Genomic DNA, 21,173 nt, shown 5'->3' with positions numbered 1-21,173 from the left:
CCTTTTGAGGAAGACAGTTGTCTAGAGTCTTTACAATCTTTTACCCACACTGCCTAGTACATAATTAAACATTTCTAGATATGAATAGGAACAGGAAAATGTGACCCATAATCAAGACAACAAGCAATACATGGAAACCTACCCTAAAGTAGCTAAATTGTTGCATTTAGCAGATAGAAAGTGCTAAAGCAGATATTTTGATTATATTCAAGGACTTAAGGGAAAATATTAAGAAGTGAACAGATGAGGAATTTCAGCCGAGAAATGAGAACAAGCATACATACCAAAGCAAATTGAAGTTCTACAACTGAAAAATAGAGTAACTAAAATGAAATTTTTTTTTTTTTTTTTTTTGAGATGGAGTCTTGCTCTGTCACCCAGGCTGGAGTGCAGTGGCGTGATCTCAGGTCACTGTAGCCTCCACCTCCCAGGTTCAAGTGCTGCTGGTGCCTCAGCCTCTCCAGTAGCTGGGACTACAGGCATGTGCCATCATGACTGGCTAATTTTTATATTTTTAGTAGAGATGAGGTTTCATCATATTGGGCAGGCTGGTCTTGAACTCCTGACCTCAAGTGATCTGCCCGCCTCAGCCTCCCAACATGCTGGGATTACAGGCATGAGCCACTGCACCCAATCGAAAACTTTATTGAATGTATTTCACAACAAATTAGAGATTACAGAAGTGTCAGTAAATTTCAAGAGAGATCAATAAAGGCATCTAGTCTAAAGAAGAAAGATAACAGATTAAAGGAAAACTTGCCTATTTAAGATATATAAAATTAAAGTCTCAAGAGAAGAATGAAAATGGAGCATAAAAATATTTAAACAAATGATGGCCCCAAATTTCCCCAAATTCATGTAAAGTATAAACTTAAACACCTAAGAAGAGAGCTAATTATACACATGAAGAGAACCACTCCTGAACACACTGTGTTGAAATTGTTGAAAATTGAAGCGAGAAAATCTTGAAAGCAATAATATAAATACAGGCTGATTTCTCATAGGAAATACTGGAGGCTAGAAACAATAAAATGGTATTTTTAAAGTGTGGAAAAAATTTTAATTCAAAATTGTATATCCAATAAAAATATCCTTTAAAATTTAGATAAAATGTAGACATTTTAAGATAAAGGAAAACTGAGAGATTTTGTTGCAAGGCTTTCTGTACAACAGGAAATACTAAAGAACTTTCTTTGGGTCAAAAAGAAAATTTGCCAGAAGGAAATTAAGATGTACCACAATTGAATACAGAGAATTAAAAATGTTAAATTCTGGTTAAAATAAGAAATATGTTTTCCTTTTCTAATATCCTCAGAAGAAAAGTGACTGATTAAAATAAAAATTATAGTGTCATAAGGTAATGTTTATAAGGTATAAAAAATAAAAGGAAAATAAATTGAGGTGTGATGGAAATGTTTTATATCTTAATTTTGGTAGTAGTTACATGCCTGTTTATATTTGTCAGAACACACCTAACTGTACAATTAGAGTACATAATTTACATACAATAAAATGCATAAATTTAAGTATACCTGTGTTTATTTTTGGACAAAGAGGACTTTTTTTTTGACTCAGATAGCTAGAAGGCACAGGCAGTGTTCTCAGACATGATTAGATCCAGAAGGATTATGTCCCTAGGACCTGGTCTCTGCCTCTCTCTTGTGAGCTGGCTTCATTTTTTAAAAAGGATAAACTTTATTTTTTAGAGTAGTTTTAGGTTTATAGCAAAATCGAGCCGAAGGTACAGTGATTTTCCATATACCACCTGCCCCCAACCGTATACCACCTGCTCCCAGACATAGCGTCCCCTATTATCAGCATCCCCTACCAGATTGATACAGTTGTTAAAACTGATGAGTGTCCATGGCATTATTATCACCTGAAGTCCATAGTTTACATTAGGGTTCACTTTTGGTGTTGTACATTTTATGGAATTCAACACATTTATGACATGTATCCAACATTATAGTGTCATACAGAGTAGTATCACTGCCCTAAAAACCTTTTGTGCTTTGCCTATTCATCTCTTCTTCCTTCCTACTTTTCTAATATTTTATGTTAAAGTAGTATCAGTTATGTACAGTGATTCCTAAGGGACTATGCACAAGGATGTTTATTGCAGTCATAATAGTAAACAACAATACAAGCAATCTCACTTTTTAACCACCAGTGAATGTTTATAGTTGATCATACAATAATAAAAAGTCTCTAAAAATCATGCATAAGAAACACTTATGTTACAATGTTAAGAAGTAAAAACATTTATTTGGTACAAGTGTATGCCTGTTGAATATATGCAAAGAAAAAATATTAGAGGGTACACATCAGGATTTTAACATAATTTTCTCTGTGTTATGTGACTGCTTCCTACCCTTTTTCTTTATTGTGTCTTTTACAAAGAATGTACATTTCTGTCAACATCAAAAATTGTTTTAATATTAAGATAAGAAGAATATAATCAGATATAAATATTAAAGGATGGTTTGAAATTATCGTAATTTCATGAACTGTAACTCCAAAAATGACTGAATATTCTGAAAAAGAATATATGTAAAACAGCTTAAAGGTTGAGGGACTTCGTGAATTGGGTTGATGTTTGCACCAATTAATCTCTAATGATTCATTCTACTCTAATGGTTTAAATTTTATATATTTATGCTTGACATCAATTAAAATAAACTGATGCTTGACAGATAACTCATTTATGAAATTATCTCCTGGTGTTTAGTCTAATTCATACAAGAACATATTGCATGTTTTTCTTGAGTGATATTTACAAGGTACTTTGGAGATTAAACTTGTAATTGTTATTTTGATCTGTGATATTTTCAAATGGCTTTTAGTCAAAAGAAATTCTGACCCAACATGGGGAAATAGTTTCTTTTAGTCATATATCCCAACTATCTGATCAAAAGTAATTATTTAAATCCTGTACTGAATAATTTTATGCTCTTTGTAAACATGAACTCTAGTTTTAGATATGGAACTTAAAGCACTTTTCCCTAAGCTTCTGATCTCAGCATTTGTCTGTGGGCCCTTGGACTCTGTCACGTCTCCAGTAGCTAAAACTTGGTATCCTACTTAGTCAGGGACTGTAATTTGAAAAGACGAGGCTGGGCGTGGTGGCTGACACCTGTAATCCCAGCTCTTTGGGAGGCTGAGGCAGGCAGATCATGAGGTCAGGAGATCAAGACGATCCCGGCCAACATGGTAAAACCCTGTCTCTACTGAAAATACAAAAATTAGCTAGGTGTGATGGTGCGTGCCTGTAATCCCAGCTACTTGGGGGGCTGAGGCAAGAGAATTCCTTGAACCAGGGAGTTGGAGGTTGCAGTGAGCCGAGATCATACCACTGCACTCCATCCTGGCAACACAGCAAGACCCCGTATCAAAAAAAAAAAAAAAAAAAAAAAAAGAAAAAGACGATCTGTTGGTTAAGTGGTTGTTCCTCATAATTCCTGTCATTCTTCATATTTTCATATTACTTCCTCCCTCTTTACTTGCTCATTTAAGTTTAGTTTTAAAAATACTTCCCTCTCTGTCTCATTTATCCATTCATCCACCCATCCATCCATCTATCCATTTATTTTGGGCAGAAGTTGGCATGTCAATAGAAATTCTTGGAGCAAAGTTAGCAAAGTATTTTAAACATACTTTTTTGACTACCAAAGTTCTGTTCATTATAGAAAATGCAGACAATGATAACATATATTTTAAACAATCACCACGTAATTGCTGCCATACAAAGATAATATTAATACTTTATTACCTAATCTCACCTGAAAAGAGTTTTCAGTTTTACACATCTAATATTTACATGACACTGTACAGAAAGCACTTTTTAGTGCTACATATTATGAGATAAAACTTTTTTTGCAAATTAATTTCTAAAAGCTTATGAAACCTACTGGTTTTGATTGTCATCCTTGTATTAGTTATTTTGTTTACTATAAGGTTGCAATTTCAGTGCAATAATGCCTATTTTTAAAGCAGATCATAATGATACATGTAATTGCATTTTAATATATCTTATAATGTATGGTAAATTATTAATTCAGGATGACCTTCTAGAAATTGGAAATGCTTGGTGAAGTGAAAAATTGTGAAAGCTGACTTCAGAGCTTTGAAGAGGAAAGAAATGTCATATATAGTAAAGCAAAGTAGCTCTTAAGTTAGTACTTCAAAATTAACAGTAGAGCAAGTACTGATTATTTCTTATAGTTTAATTAATTGCTGCTTTTTAAGTTCGTGTTTTGTTGCTGCTCAGAATTGCATTATGAGATGCCAAATTCATGTAATTATATAGTCTATATGGTCTAATTAATAGAGACTTTTTTCAAATATAGCATCTTCTCATTTACCTCTATTATCTTTTTCTGAATTCTAATTACATAGATCTAACCAATCTCCTCATTTTAGTTTATGTGTGTTGGAATCTCTTAGACATTTTCTATTTCTCTGGGGTAAATTATAGAAAATGTCTTCAAAACCTTTTTCAGTTAAAAAATTCTCTTTTCAGTTTTATTTGCTCTATAAGGAAGTTAGGGAGTGGCACAAGGTAAGTGCTCTTTAAATATTTGTTTAATTATGGTATTTATGTCTTTCTGATATTTATCCAAGAGCCTGAACAGGTTAACAATGATTGAATGTGTACACACGTGAAAGAACAATTGAATGGGTAAAATTTAGCAATGGAAAGTACAATAAATAGAATTTTTATAAATGAAAGTGTGTTTGTTTATTTGCTGTTTGTTTTGTCTCAAGAAAGTATGAATGCCTTAAAATGTTGACTTTACCTAAGTAAAATTTGGAAAACTACACAGTACCTGTTGGTTCCATAGCCTTTGTCATTAATAAGCATTAGATGACAGCCATGAGAAGCTATGATAGAGACAAAGACTTTGCTGGGATATTACTCAACATTGAGAAGTGCTATATAGAATCTGAGAATTACATACACTTAACACTGAATGTGATACAGACTTTATTGTCTGCACCTTTCATTTGTTCTGTAAATTTTTGTGTAAGTAAAAGTGATGCTTATTTGCTGGAGAGTGGAAATCGTATTTATTCTCACTACATTGAGAAATAATTGAAAAACATTTTTTTCTGCCAGTACCCTGTACATTCTGTAGTGTTTATTCCTAAGTTTTGCTTTTAAATGTGTAGTACTTTCCTAAAAATTTTTTGAGTGTGTATTTTTCATTTTGTTTGTAGAGCAACAACATATACACATAAAACGTGCCCTTTTGGATTTTCCACCTTTTTGTTATTCTTACCATATTTGTTTGTTTGCTTGCTTTTTAATTTTATTTCTTTTATGAAGTGGACTTTAGCAGTGTCTTACATGCTACATGAAATCTGCTTATATTGCTGGAATTATCTGTTGGATTCTTGAGTTTTTCTCCCTACTGATTTCTCTTTTCTTTCCTCTGATATTACTATATGCATACCCCTTCTCATATACAATGAGAACAAAAGGTAGTGTGACCTTCACAAGGTTGTTTACATAATTGCATAAAAGTGTATATATAAGTTGTTTAGAATAGTGCACATTATGTGGTAAAACATCAATGAGGCGTGAATGTTAGTTATTGTTTTTAATTATTATCAGGTTGACACCCCTGGAATTTGAAGGGGAAAATATAATAAAAGAGAATCAGAAGTAAATATTTTCCTTCCATCTCAGCAAGCTGTAATTGTTGCCTTTCTTCTAGACTTCAGCATCCTAGATGCTGTGGGACTCTAGCTTATAGCACCTTCGGGGAGGACAGGCAGTTTGGATACCCAGGTCTCTCAAGTACTTTCATGTAACATGGGGTTATGGAACATTTTTTAACGTTATTGTGGGAGTTATTTTGAGGATTTTCTCCTTTGTCTAGAACTGGTATTGAATAGAAAAAATTAATCAGAAAATAAAATAAAATAAATGCCAGCCATTTTCTCCCCTGCCTTTATAATCTCAGGATTTCTTAAGAGAGACTTGACATTGAAATCATCCAGATATTTCTTTGTTCATCATCTTTTCTCTGTTATAAATCTAGTGTTATAATTTGTAACATTTAGTTGTTTATTTGTGTTAGTGATTATAACCTTAGTTTTTTGCAATCAACTTACTGTTTAGAAATACAAGTGGAAATATGTGTACTTATATATGTATATGTATTATATGTAGAAAAATGTGAGAGACTTTTTCTGTCAATTCCCCACTCTCAAATGATTCCATTAAGACTGCTTATTATGTCCATGAGAAGTAGGAGACCAATGTTACAACTATTTTGAATATTACTTTGTGTTTTTCCTTTTTGTCTTTAACATAGGGAAGCATAGACAATAATATTTTATTAATACAATATTCTCTTTTTTATAATAAAAATATGTATCATCTAGTTTCATGTGGGAAGTTTTGTCATTTCTTATCATTCTATTCTTCACTATCTTTAACTCTCTTTATAAACACACAAAGCCTAGTGATAACAGGAATTTGGATATATCATAACTGGGCTCTGTAACTGGCTCACCATGTATTTGGTTAACCTTATAGTAATGCCACTCTGCATTTTTGGGAACGGAATCTTGAGACCACACCTAAAGCATTTGATATGGTTTGGGTATCATTAATTTAATGAATTTTTAAAAAATATATGCATCATTAAGATCTTGGTTTTCATATTTTTGGTTGCAATCATTTTATACAGATAAACAGTGCAAATATTAAGAATAAATTATATTATCTTGTAGTTGATCGTAGTCGTGAAAAAGAAAATACACCAGAAGGTCCTACTCAGAAAGGTCTTCGTGAAGCCAGAGAACAAAACAAATGTAAAACAAAGATGAAAGGCAATACAAAGGTATGATATTTGTTTTTGTTTACGTTAAGTCATACTTAACTCTCAGATCTTTAGATCTGTTCGCTCATATTGTATCATTATTTTACCGGAAAAGGAATTTAGAGGTTATATATTCCAGGCTACTTGGTTTATACATGGACAGTGGAGGTATCCAAATGTTACTAGTAAGTAGTTAATTCAGGGACACAGGCTTATTAGTAGCAGAGACAGCTCAATGGATCACTCTGCCACCTATCCCAATGTGATCATGATCATGTCTGCTCACCTGCTAACTTTTCTGCTTGAAATTACCTCTGTCTAAAAGAAATCACTCCCAGGTCATATCTTGTTATTTCTTTTCTCAAAATGTAATGTCAGACTTTACTTAGTCTCTTTAAAGGTAGAATGAAATAGCATTATGCTCCATTTAACGATCTCTTTATATCTTGAGTACCTTCACTTTGTAATCAGACTGGTAGTTTAAATCTTCGCCAGTGATTAAAGAAAATGGTATTAAAAATGGTTGGTCAAAGAGATCAAAAATGAAGAAAATTACATAAAACCTGTTAAGAGTTTAGTTTATTGTTATGAAAATTACATAAAAGTCTAGCTCCGGTAATGAATTTTCTTGTAAGGCAGTTGTTACCTTAGAGTTCTAAAATATCTGGCACTTATTTTTAAATAAAAATATTTACAATTATAATAACTTCTTAGTAATTCTAGAAGAAGAATAGATTTGTATGAATTCAAATAATAGCATTAACTTAGGTAACGCCAATAATATTTTTTCTCTCTAAAACATGCATTGGATTCTGATATTGTATAAAATATTTGAATAAAATAAAAACTAATCACTTTTTGGTTATAATAAGCTTTTTATTATAATCTTGTACTTTTTCAGATTAGTGTTTTGTTGTTTTTCTGTCATCATAATTATAGATTATGGTATGTGAGGTAGACTCACATCAGATTTAAGGATTTTTGGAATGATGGAGGTGATTGTCATAAGAAACATTTTCATCTTCTAATGGTATAAGTATTCTCTTTCAGGTAGTAAGTCATACTTAGAAGTGATTTGTTGATTGATTCACTCAGTGCTTACAGCTTTTAAGGGTTTAGATTAGTAATGCAAGGTTGACCTTCTATGTGACAAAAAGCTACTAAAATGTAGGAAAAGTACATTGCATATTTATGCATAGTATGTTATTTTATGGTGTTGCATTCTGATATTTAATGTAATACCTACAGCGTGATAGAAAACACAGGTCATATTAAAGGGCTAAAGTATAAAATAGAGTGAATCCTTCTCACCTTCACTGAGTAATCATTTTTAGTAATATTTCTCTTAATTTTCTTGTAGTTATTATTATAACAAATGACTGAGTTCTATTTCTATTTTTTTAATAATTCACTTCACATGGTATCTGTTGACTCTGCTGTGACAAAGAGGCATTTAGAGCACTTTACTGACTTGATTTGAGTTACATTATTATGCATGTTGTCATAATTGATAACATTTACATTTGTTCTGTAGTCTTAATTCTATTTTCTATGCTTTGTCTGTAAATTAATACTAACATTTAATCCCATAAACAGCCTTTAAATGGATTATGTTTAAGTAAATGTGATTTATTGCAGACATTGCAAATCTAACTAGAACTGTAGAGAAGGAAGGAGAATACCTGAAATGCATAGGACTGTATTTAAAGATTTCTCTTTTAAAAACAGTCACTCTCTTCTACTTCCTTGGCTTGCACTCACCTGCCCCTGTTATGTATTCTCATATTTTCCTTCATAGATTGCTTTTTCTGTTTTCCTAGAGAATCTCCTTCAGTAATTTTCAAAAAGGGCCAATGGAGACAAATGATCTAAGTTCATACGTCTGAAATATTCTTGTTCTGCCTTACACTGAGTAGATATTTTGCTGGAAATAGAGTTCTAGTTTTAAATTAATTTTTCAACAGAATTTTAAAGGCATTGTTTTAATGTCTTAGAGGATAGCAGTAATTGCTGTTGGTCTGATTCTTGTTACTTTGTTGGGAAGTAAAAAATACCATATATAATACAATGTACCAGTAAACTAGTATTTTGAACAACTAGAACAGTGAGGTGTAATCATAATAACAACTTTATTTATGTGACCTACTGACTCTTTTTTTTTTTTTTTTTTTTTGAGACGGAGTCTCGCTCTATCGCCCAGGCTGGAGTGCAGTGGCCGGATCTCAGCTCACTGCAAGCTCCGCCTCCCGGGTTTACGCCATTCTCCTGCCTCAGCCTCCCGAGTAGCTGGGACTACAGGCGCCCGCCACCTCACCCGGCTAGTTTTTTGTATTTTTTAGTAGAGACGGGGTTTCACGGTGTTAGCCAGGATGGTCTCGATCTCCTGACCTCGTGATCCACCCGTCTCGGCCTCCCAAAGTGCTGGGATTACAGGCTTGAGCCACCGCGCCCCGCCCCTACTGACTCTTAAAGCTGCTCAGTGGAGGTAATTCAACCCTTACCCTAGGGTGGTAATTCATTTCAGACTTCATGAAATTATTAGTTAAGTGTGTGTTTAGTCTGGTTGCAAAACACAGTCTCAAATCAGTAATTAAATATGTCCAGCTTTATGTAACACAAAAGCTCCACATTTGACATGAAGTTAAGCTGGGACCTTCTTTGGGCTAGACATTTGCAATGTGGAAGGGGTTGTAATGGTGGTGGTGTGTGGCCATTTGTAAATCTTTTCCTCTTACTTTTTCCCTAGTTTGCTAACTGGCAAGGTTGAAGGTGCAAGGAGTGAGAAATTAAAGACGAATGGAAGAGTTGTTACTTGATTTGAGATACCTTATGATAGCTTAGAGTTTTTTGAACTTGGCAAAATCAGAAAGTTTTTATCCTGATGAGCACTGTATTAGTCATGGCTCTCCAGAGGGATAGAACTAATAGGATATATATATATATATATATATATATTCTCTAGAGGGATAGAATATATAGAACTAATAGGAGAATATATATATATATATTCTCTAGAGGGATAGAACTAATAAGGAATGTATATGGGGAGTTTATTAAGTATTAACTCACACAATCACAAGGTCCCACAATAGACTGTCTGCAAACCGAGGAGCATGGAGAGCCAGTCTGAGTCCCAAAACTGAAGAACTTGGAGTCTGATGTTAGAGGGCAGGAAGAATTCAGCATGGAGAAAGATGTAGCCTGGGAGGCTAGGCCAGTCTGGTCTTTTCACATTTTTCTGTCTGCTTTATATTCTAGCTGCACTAGGAGCTGATTAGATGGTGCCCGCCCAGATTAAGGGTGGGTCTGTCTTTCCCAGCCCACTCACTCAAATGTTAATCTCCTTTGGCAACACCCTCACAGACACACCGAGGATCAATACCTTGCATCCTTCAGTTCAATGAAGTTGACAGTATTAACCATCACAAGTTCCCCCCTTGTCAACTTGAACCCGTACAGATCTGCTGAGATCATACATAATCTTCAAATAAAGACAATAATAAGGTCATAATTATGCCTAACATAACACAACTATCCTTCGTATAACCAGAAATGCATCAGTTCCCAACTCAAGTACTATTACATAAAGTTAACAATACTTAAATGCTGATGTGAAGTCAGTAAATCTTATGTGATAAGGGAAAAAGGAAATAAAATGAAGGTATATTCTTAGTGCAGCGTATACATGCACAACCATGGTTTTAACGAAAGAAGGAGGGAATACCCATGACAATTACAGTCCTCGTTTCTGCATCTGGTCATGTGGTCATAGCTGGTATTGATTACTACCTTGTTCTATCCTGTATTCCCTTTGCCTTCAGCAAGTACCTCAGCAGGTTGTGGATTTTTTCCTGGTGGAGTGACCCAAACCTTCATCCTTGAAGGGTCTGGGCCATATGCAGTCCTGCCCAGACTGGGCTGTTGTAATTTCCCATTGACCATAATCACAGGGCATGACAATACTAAGAGACACCCTAACGGATCTCCTATATTCATGCATACTCTTTGCTACCTCCATTGTGGAGTAGTAGACTGATTTCATCTTGATAGTCCGGGCCAATCACCCCAGCCAACACTGTAACTCCCTTCTTAGCCTGTTGACTTAAAGGTAGGAGGAGCCCAAAGTGTCTAGGTGGCAATCTTAACTTCTAGTTTAATGGAATCATTGTTGTGTCTCCTGGTGGCAGCATTCCTCCCTCTGGAACTAAGACCTATAGACCAGCAGAATCTAATGTTGTGTGAACAGGAAGCAAGAATTTTGCTAGTGCAACCCCTTCCGCACTGCATCACTAGGGGTGATGGTGAGTGGTGCCACTTCCACTTCCACCCCTTGGTTCCTGGACCCATGAATCCTGGCTGTGGGAGGAACAGTACCATATATTGAATGCTGATTCAGAGCATACACACCTTCTGGAGAACTTTACCTCAGCCCAGCAAAGTATTGTCACCTAGTTGGTGTTGTAATTGTGACTTCAAAAGGCCGTTCTATGGTTTTATCAATCCAGCTGCTTCAGGATGATGGAGAAACATGGTAAGACCAGTAGATTCCAGGAGCATGAGCCCCCTGCTGCCCTACTTTAGCTGTAAAGTGAGTGCTTTGGTCAGAGGCAATGCTGTGTGGAACACCATGATGGTGGATAAGGCATTCCGTGAGTCCATGGATGATGGTCTTGGCAGAAGCATTGTGTTTAGGATAGGCAAACCCATATCCAGAGTAAGTGTCTATTCCAGTAAGGACAAACCTCTGCCCTTTCCATGATGGAAGAGGTCCAGTATAATCCATCTGCCATCAGTTAGCTGGCTGATCACTCTGAGGAATGGTGCCATATTGAGGGCTCAGTGTTGGTCTCTGCTGCTGGCAGATTGGGCACTCAGCAGTAGCCATAGCCAGGTCAGCGTCATGGTGAGTGGAAGTCCATGTTCCTGGGCCCATGTGTAACCTCCATCCCTGCCACCATGGCCACTTTTTTCATGGGCCTATTGGTGCTGACAGGGGTGGCTGGGGAAAGAGGCTGAGTGGTGTCCACAGAATGGGTCATCCTATCCACTTGATTATTAAAATCCTCCTCAGCTGAGGTCATCAGTTGGTGAGCACTCACATAGGATACAAATATCTTCACAGTTTTTGCTTCTGGCTGGCCTCTACTTTCTCAGGAGTCTATAATCTAAATTGCTTTCAGGGAGCATAGTTCTCTAAAAACATACTCCCTACTGTCATCTTAGAGAACCACAACTGAGCTTCTCAATGATGTTGCTGCTCCTCTCACCTTACTGCTTTCCTGGTGGACGTATTCTCTGGTCATCTGGTGGACATGGTTATCCCATGGGATTTTGGCCTTGTATGGTGTATCCACTCTCACAAGTTCACTTCTCTGAGTAGTTAGATCCTCCTTTGTTGTATGTAGCATTGGCTTTTCTAGTTCATGTAGTTTGGTTATCACTTTTCCCCTAAGCTTCAAAGAGCCATCCTAGCTGCATACTAACACCAGTTTCCTTGCTAGGGTATTAAGTTCTGTGTTATAAAAGAGTACTCTCATATTGATAAACTCTGCCTTGTCCAACTTTATGTTCTACCTCTCTTATCTCAACGACCTCAGGACCCAATTCTGCATGTATTCTCGTGGCACCCATAGGTACGTGTTGGCTAGTTCCTGAGGTTCCTTGGGAGTAGTTCTTTTCATCTTTGTTAACAGAGTCATTACTTACCTAAGTAGGTTTTGTTTTTACTTAAGTGAATTTTGGTCGGTTGGCCAGTAAGGAGGGTGGGGAATATATTGTAAGAATGGCGTGTATTGTCTCATAAGACAGAGGACTCTGAATTGCCCTTGGTTGAGAGAGGTGTGCTCATCTCTAAAAGGGAGAAGCAGGCCATTTTTGCAGGGCCAGAGAGTTCAGGGAAATATGAAGATTTAAGATTTTTAAGTACATTGTCTCAAATTTCTTCATTTCTGTCCTACACACACACACACACACACACACACACACACACACAGAAGTATAACTTCTTGTAACTCAGAATAAATTTATTTTTCCATAAAATTCATGTACTAAAATGCTATTGGTTTTCCTAAAATGACTTTTCTATGTTTTCAAATTTTACTTCTTTGCTGATGACTTTCAAATTTTTGTGTTATTAGACTATAGCTTTATAGCAATATTTGGAGTCATCTACAGCAATTTACATTTTGAGATGAAAAATAACAATGACTTAATTCACAAATAACTATCATATTTCACAAACAGATTAATTTCTTCATCTTTGAAATGTCTTCTAATAGTATCTACATTCTACTAGTTTATTCAGTTCAGAATTGTGGCCTTGTCTTAAATCGTATTCTTTCCAATGTCTTCCAAACTCCCATTGATGCCTTTTTTCCATGTTATTTAACAGGTTGTGAATTTCTACTGGGAGTGGGGCATGGGTTCATATCCTGTTGGAAAGGGCCTAAGAGACTTGTCTTGAAATTTCATTTGCAAAACAAACTTAGATTAAATATATATAGTTTTTGGTTGGATTTAGGAGGGCATCTAGCAGAGATTGTGAGAGGTCTCCTGAAATTATCCCAAACCTCCTATTGCAGCTTCCCCGTTTTCCTTTAATTCTGTCTCCCATCCTTCTAATCTGGTCTCCATGGGATACATTGACAATCTCGTAGGCTGTCTTTCAATAGTTCATTCTATGTTTCATGGATTGATAACTTTTCCTCAAATGCATGACTCTATAAGCTGGTCTAATCGTCCTTAGACAATTGTATATCTTTACTTCTCAAGCCAGTTAGGTATCTAACTTCTCGATATTCCATGATGATTCTTATTTTTTTATAACATTATAAATCACATTTTACTTATCTTTTACAAAGCTGATTATATTTTAAAGTCAATTCTTATGGTTTAAACTATTTTCTCTTGAATTAGGGGAACAATTTTTGTGAACATTAGGGAAGCCATTAGCTTCTGAAAGTTTTTTAGCCAATCAGTGGCTTACTAAAGTAATCAATGGATTAGTCTTTGTAAAGATAGCTAAATATTACAACATAATTTCATTTTACCTGTGGAATATATTTTATCCTAAGAAATAAGAGCCATTATGCAATTAATTGGATGGTTTTTGCAATCTCGTAAGTCAAAATTAAGAGAAAAAAGTTACTGCTTTATTGAGACTAAGAATGATGATTATACATGTGAAACTTTCGGTGTGTCAACATATTATTTTAAGGAACAGCAAAATGGAAGAGTTCCATATAGATTTGAATAGTTTTAAAAGGTAATACTTATACATAGAATTTCCTTTTTTATTGTAGAAGGGAAAAAAAGGATCAAATGGCATCCACTGTAGTCCAAATTTATTACTGTAATGACTTCTTGTAGAGTTCAATTGGAGCTAGATTATAATATTTATAATATATTAAAAATCTTTCTCTCACCTTATATTTTGACCTATATATTCAATGATGGTGCAGGAAAGGTGAAAAAGCACCATTATTAAAAGTATTTTAAGAAAAGAGAAAGGAAGTTAGAAAAGATAAAGGGCTGCTAACTTGTTTCTTCCATCCTTTTTTTGCCCAAATTAATTCTTAGTCTCTTTTAGGTTGGAATGAACTGCATGCTCTTTTAAAAGAAAATTCTTCCCTAATGAAAAAATATTTAGATTGTTTTGTTTTATCTGTAAACATATTTATATCCCTAATACCCCTTCTGGGTTTCTGCTGGAAACTGTGTTTTAAAATGTTGTAAAGATGCTACTAAGAAAACACAGAAGGGAGGATTATGGGAAGATGGCAGAATGGGAAACACCAGGGATGCCTCCTCATCTAGACAACAATGGCATTAGCAGAATCTGTGTGATATAATGATTTGGAAAGTCTAGAGTCTGTTAAAGACTTTCAGTGTCCATAGGAAGGACTGAACAGTAAATTATAGGTAATTTGGGTCAATTTCAGCTCTTAGTATATGAGCACCTACCTTCAGCCACCCTAGCTCTGTGGCAGGCAGCTGCACACAAATTCCAGGAGTACCTTGCAGGAGCCTGGGTGGGCAAAAAGCACTCTGTCCGGCAAATATCAGGGATCTGTGCTCTTATCTCTAACTACTACTTTTTATCATAGCGGTGCAGACAAAGAGGCTTATAGCCATTGTTGTTTTATCTTACCCCATTATTCACCCTTGTCTTTCTCTCTAGCTGAAGTGATTTCTAGGGACTTAAAGGGCCAAGACTCCTTTTCCCACCTTCGTTTTTCTCATTCCCCACTTTGGGAAGCCAAACATTAAAGTCTATAACATTCAAAAGCAACTACATATATTGGGAAAATTAGAAAGTGACCACACAAGCCCAGGGATATGTGCAGGCTCAGAAAAGTCCTGAGAAAACAGTAAGGTTACTGATGCTTGGCCAGAGATAGTCCACAACAATAAATTTCAAAAATAAATAAATAAACACAAACAATATTAAAAAACCCATGAAACCCTGGGGAAGGGGTAGAATCTGATTTCCAGACTCCAAATTCCAACACAAAATCATTCGTATTTCTATACACTAACAATAAACAATCTGAAAAGAAAATTATCAAAACATTTTTATTTGCAATAGTGTCAAAAGAATAAAGTACTTAGGAATTTATCAAAGAGATGAAAGACTTGTACAATGAAAGCTAAAAACATTGCTGAGGGAAATTAAAATGTAAATAAATGTGAACATATCGTATGTTCACAATTTCTATCAAAATCCTAAAGACTTTTTTGCAAAAACATAAAAACCCATCCTAAATTTCGTGTAGTCTCAGGGGACACTGATTAGCCCAAACAATCTTGCAAAAGAAGAACAAACCTGGAAGGCTCATACTTTCTTATTTCTAAACTACTGCAAATCTACAGTAATCAAAACAGTATGTACTGGCATAAAGACAGACATATAGACTGACGGGATAGTCTAGATGGCCCAGAAATAAACCCTCGCATATATGATCAAGTAATTTTGACAATAGTACCAAGACCAATCAATGGGGAAAGACAGTCTTTTTTAGCAAATTGTGCTGGGATTACTGGGTATCTACATGCAAAATAATAAAGTTGAACCCTTACCTAATGCTATATACAAAAATTAACTCAAAATAATCAAAGACCTAAATATAAGACATGAAACCATAAAACTCTCAGATGAAAATATAGGACAAAAGCATCATAGCATTGATTTTAACAATGATGTCTTAGATATGACACCAAAGGCACAGGCAACAATAGAAAAATTGGACTTTATAAACATTTTAAAATTGGGGGCATCAAAAGACACTGTCATCAGAGTACAAAGGCAACTAATAGGATGGGAGAAAATATCTGTAATCATATATCTGGTAAGGAATTAATATTCAGAATATATAGAGAATTCCTAAAACTCAACAACAGCAGAAAGTCCAATCCAAAAAAGGACTTTAATACACATTTCTAGATAGAAGATATACAAATGGTAAAGTACATGAGAAGATGCTTAACATCATTAATCATTAAGGAAATACAAATCAAAACTATAGTAGGATATCACTTCACACTAATCAGGGTGGTTTCCGTTAAAAACAAAAAGAAAGCTGGTGAGGACATAGGTTAATTGGAACCATTGTCACTACTGGCAGAATGTAAAGTGGTATAGTCACTGTGGGAAAACAGTATGACAGTTTCTCAAAATATAAAAAATAGAACTACCATATGATCTCACAATGTATACTTCTGCCTATATACACAAAAGAATTGAAGGCAGCATGTTTAAAAGATATTTTACACCCATGTTCATAGCAATGTTACTCATAGTAGCTGAAACATGGAGACAATTCAGTGTTCATTGGAAGCTGAAGGAATAAGCAAAATGTGGTACATACATACAGTGGAATATCATTCAGCCTTAAAAAGGAAGGAATTTCTAGCATGTTCCACAACATGGATGAACCTTGAGGATATTATGCTAAGTGAAAGAAACCAATAACAGAAAGACAAATACTGTATGATTCCATGTATATGAGGTACTTTTAGTAGTGAAAATTATAAATACAGAAGTAGAATGATGTTTGTTGGGGCTGGAGGAGAGAGAATGAGGAGTTATTGTTTAATGAGTATAGAGTTTCAGTTTTACAATGAAAAGAATTCTAGGAGATGGGTGAGGATAATTGTTGCAGAAAGTTATATAAATGCATTTAAGACCATTGAACTCAATCCTAACATTGGCTGTAGTGCCATTAATAGCTTATGATGCATTATTTTTATTACAATAAAAGCATTATTAAAGAAAGATCATTTCCAGATGGATAGGAACAAAAGGCATGTTAGGAAGGATACATAAACATTGCAGTATGTATGACAAATATGTTAAAACATTTTATATCTTAATAATTCAAATGTCAAAGATTAAAAGAAAAAAATAACTTACATTTTGGGAAATAATCACATCATATTCATATTTAAATAAGATTTTAAAAACTTTTAAAGCAGCAATTAAAAAGCCTATAGTAAAATTATTAGATTATTTGCTCAGGCAGCAGCTAGTTTAGCAACATTTATTCATAGCTTATTATAAGAAAAATATCTTTTGCTAAAGTTTTAAAAAAAAGCTTCCAATTACCATTAATAACTTATGATGCATTTTTAATCATTTAATTTTATGTTATTAATCAATAATACATGTTATATACAAATGGCTTTTCAAAGCGTAGTTTATACTACCGATATAGCTATTAAAATAACAGCTTTCTCATAAGGTCTGAATGAGTTTTCACAAGCTATAGCTGAGTTTTCATTTTTGCCCATTTATTTTAATACCTTTAGGTCTTTAGAAATAATATGGCCAAGCGTGGTGGCTCACGCCTGTAATTCCAGCACTTTGGGAGGCCAAGGTGGGTGGATCACGAGTTCAGGAGTTCAAGACAAGTCTGGCCAATATGGTGAAACCTCGTCTCTACTAAAAATAAAAAAATTAGCCGGGCATGGTGCCATGTGCCTGTAATCCCTGCTATTTGGGAGACTGAGGCAGGAGAATATCTTGAACCCAGGAGGTGGAGGTTGCAGTGAACCAAGATGGCACCACTGCACTCCAACCTGGGCGATGGAGCGAGAGTTATTACCTTTACAAACATGGGCACATTACCTAATTTCTATGTTTCCATCTCTATAACTGGAAAGAATACTATATTTATCAAAGGGTTTTTTGTTAGTATTCAATGAAATAATATATATAAGATATCTAACACAGTGCTTATAGCAGGATTTAGACTTAAGTAATTTTGTTTCTGTAGAAAAGGTTATTTACTAAGGGAAGATAAAAGATCTCTAATTTTTAATACTATTTTTCTCTTTTAAGTGTGTCATAAGTTACACTGAATATGTCTGCTAAAGACTTCCAGATGCATTACTTTTTAACCACTTTAGCCATTTTATTATGCAATTGCATGAACAATTTACCAATAGTTTTTCCTGATTGTGAGTATAGCTTCCCTGTTTCAGATTATATACAAATAGAAACATAGGGATTAGAGAATTATGGTGGCTAATTCTGATGTTCCAATGTTTGCATATCACCTGTTACATATTTAAAAGTGCTTCTGTGCTCATAAAACCTGTGCACAACTCTCAGTTTCTTTAGGGCTATTCTATATTTCAATTTCTTTAATGAAAAAATGGAATGTTATTTAATATCTTTATCATAACACCTGCCAGTTATTATATAAAATAGATTGTAATTTAAATGTAACCATATGCAAATGTGAAAAGGACAGAAAGATTTCCTCTACTGTGATACAATGGTATAATGCCATTGTGTTGTGTTATGTCACCCTGGCATGATAATGGCACTCTTCAACTAATCCACTTAAGTGCTGATACCTTGCATTTATTGTAGTGAGTTTAGTTGGATTTAGTACAGTATTCTTGAATGTTTCTTTGCAGCTATTATTAGTATTATTTTTTTGCCTAAAGTGTCATTGCATAATGCAGAGCGACTCTGGCATCAACCAAGGATCTGGTTGCTATTTTGCAGGATTTGTAAATATTACACCAAAATGTTAAATAATTTTACTTATCACACATGGAGTTTCTAAAAAAGAATTTAGTTTTATATTTTTTCAGAGTTTGAAAATATGAAAGTTGGTAAGAAATCTATAACCATATGCAAATGGGAATTTTAATACTAATAATATGAAAATAGTGTTGAGGCCAGGCACAGTGGCTCACGCCTGTAATCCCAACATTTTGGGAGGCTGAAGTGGGTGGATCACGAGGTCAGGAGTTCAAGAATAGCCTGGCCAACATGATGAATCCCTGTCTCTACTAAAAATACAAAACAATTTGCCAGGCATGGTGGCGGGTACCTGTAATCCTAGCTACTCGGGAGGATGAGGCAGAGCATTGCTTGAATCTGGGAGGCAGAGGTTGCAGTGAGCCAACATTGCACCACTGTACTCCATCCTGGGTGATGGAGCGAGACTCTGTCTCTAAAAAAAAAAAAAGAAAAGAAAGAAAGGAAAAAAAGAAAATAGTGTTGAATATCTTCAGCAGTTGAAATAATTCATTTAAACATCTCTGAGGAAATATGTTAACCAAAATATTTATTCATAATATCATGCCATATTAAATAGATAAGAATTAAGCCAATGTATTTATAATTCTATGCTAAGTAGAAAATCAAATAAATAGAAATACTTATATTATTACACTAAATATACTCTGCTTACATAAAGAGAAGCAAATGTGAATCAGAATAAAGGTAATTAAGAGATACTAGTTATTCTCAGGTTTTAAACTCTTCTACCTATTTTTGAAGTATGCATGTATAGCCCTGGATAACTTGAAAATACATAACTGAGATTGCAGTGAAAAAAATGCTGAGGATTTATAACATTTTGAAAACTTCGGTCATTATACTTACATTAGCTATATTTCAATTGTTGATTTATGAAAAATAAGAATTTATATATTAAATATAGCATAATAAAAAATGATGTTCACTCAGTGTTTAGTTAAAATATATAATGTGTATTTGAATATAATATATAAATTAAAATATATTTTAAAAATGCAAATTATGAAATACATATGTAGTCTCTAACTTGCTTTTTTGATTTGATTATTGTTTCTAAGAGTCTTTAGTGTTGCTGTATGTGGCTAATTTCACAATATTTACTTTTTTGTATTGTTGTTACAACGTTCAGTTTGTTTCCAATGTCTTGGAAATAAACAATGCTGCCAAGAATATTCTTGTTTATCTCCAAGTGCATTAGTGGAAGATTTTCTGTAGGACACTAACCTGGGGTGGAATTGGGGATGGGGATTTTATAAAATAGTGTCACTTTTTTTTTCAAACCAGTTGAAAGTATTTATAAACCCACACACAGAGTTCCTACTAGTCTACATCTTTCTCTGTATTCAGTATTGCCAGGGTTTTTTATTTTTCCCAAGCAAATGAAATATGTCACCTCACTAGGTCTTAATTTCCATTTTTCTGATTACTAATTAAATTGAACATGTTCTTTTTCTTGTTAGCTTCTGTGAAATAACAGTTCATATCTTTTGCAATTTTTTTCCATTAGATGTTGGCCCTTGAAGTATACTTGAATTATATCATTGACATTAATTTTGTGATCAATTCTATTAATGTGGATATCTTGTTCCACATGATGACTTTTATTTTCTATTTCTTTATTATTTTTTCAATGAATATATTCTTCATTATAATGTAGTAAAACTAATCAGTACTTTCTTTTATGGTAGCACTTATTGTCATTTGATTAAGAAACCCTTTCTTATCTCAAGATGAGAATACAATGCTCATATTTTTTCTTTTCAGCATTTTTATTGTTTATTTTTTCCTTTACCAACCAATTCAGACATAAAAACATAGATATTATCTTTCATAAACCCAATATAATTATCGAAATCAATAAGTTAACATTAATAAAATACTTTTATTTTAATCTATAGAAATTATTTAAATTTTACTAAGTTGTACTATCTCTGTAATTTCTTAAAACTAATATTTTTACTTTGAGATAGCTTTAGATTCACATACATATGTAAGATATACATCAGAGAGATCTTATACAGTCTTCACCCAGTTTCCCCTAATGGTAACATCTTACAAAACTATAGTATAGTATCAAGATTATATCAATGTTGACATTGATATAATCAAGGTATGGAATAGTTCTGCCTGCCAGAGGATCCCTGGTGTTGCCCTTTTATAGCCACACTGATTTCCCTTCAGCTCTGTCCATGCCTAACCCCAGGAAACCACTAATCTTTTCTACATTTCTGTAATTTTTTTTAAGATTGTTATTTATTATATAATATTTAACTTTTGGGGGTTGACTG

The 21,173-nt window shown here is 34.2% G+C and overlaps 1 protein-coding gene across 3 annotated transcripts in view; it reads left to right on the top strand.

Moving 5' to 3' along the window:
- SPAG16 (sperm associated antigen 16) overlaps positions 1–21,173 on the top strand; it is a 1,188,211-nt gene that overhangs the window by 78,597 nt on the left and 1,088,441 nt on the right. For all 3 annotated transcript variants that reach the window (XM_033230389.1, XM_033230390.1, XM_033230388.1), the window contains one exon: positions 6,742–6,851. In XM_033230389.1, coding sequence (XP_033086280.1) covers positions 6,742–6,851 — 110 coding nt within the window. The remainder of the gene's footprint in view (positions 1–6,741; positions 6,852–21,173) is intronic.

Source organism: Trachypithecus francoisi, unplaced genomic scaffold, assembly GCF_009764315.1.
Source record: "Trachypithecus francoisi isolate TF-2019V2 unplaced genomic scaffold, Tfra_2.0 Lachesis_group13, whole genome shotgun sequence".
Lineage (NCBI taxonomy): Eukaryota > Metazoa > Chordata > Mammalia > Primates > Cercopithecidae > Trachypithecus > Trachypithecus francoisi.
The sequence above is the reverse complement of the archived record's forward strand: the minus strand, read 5'-3'. Positions and strand labels throughout refer to the sequence as shown.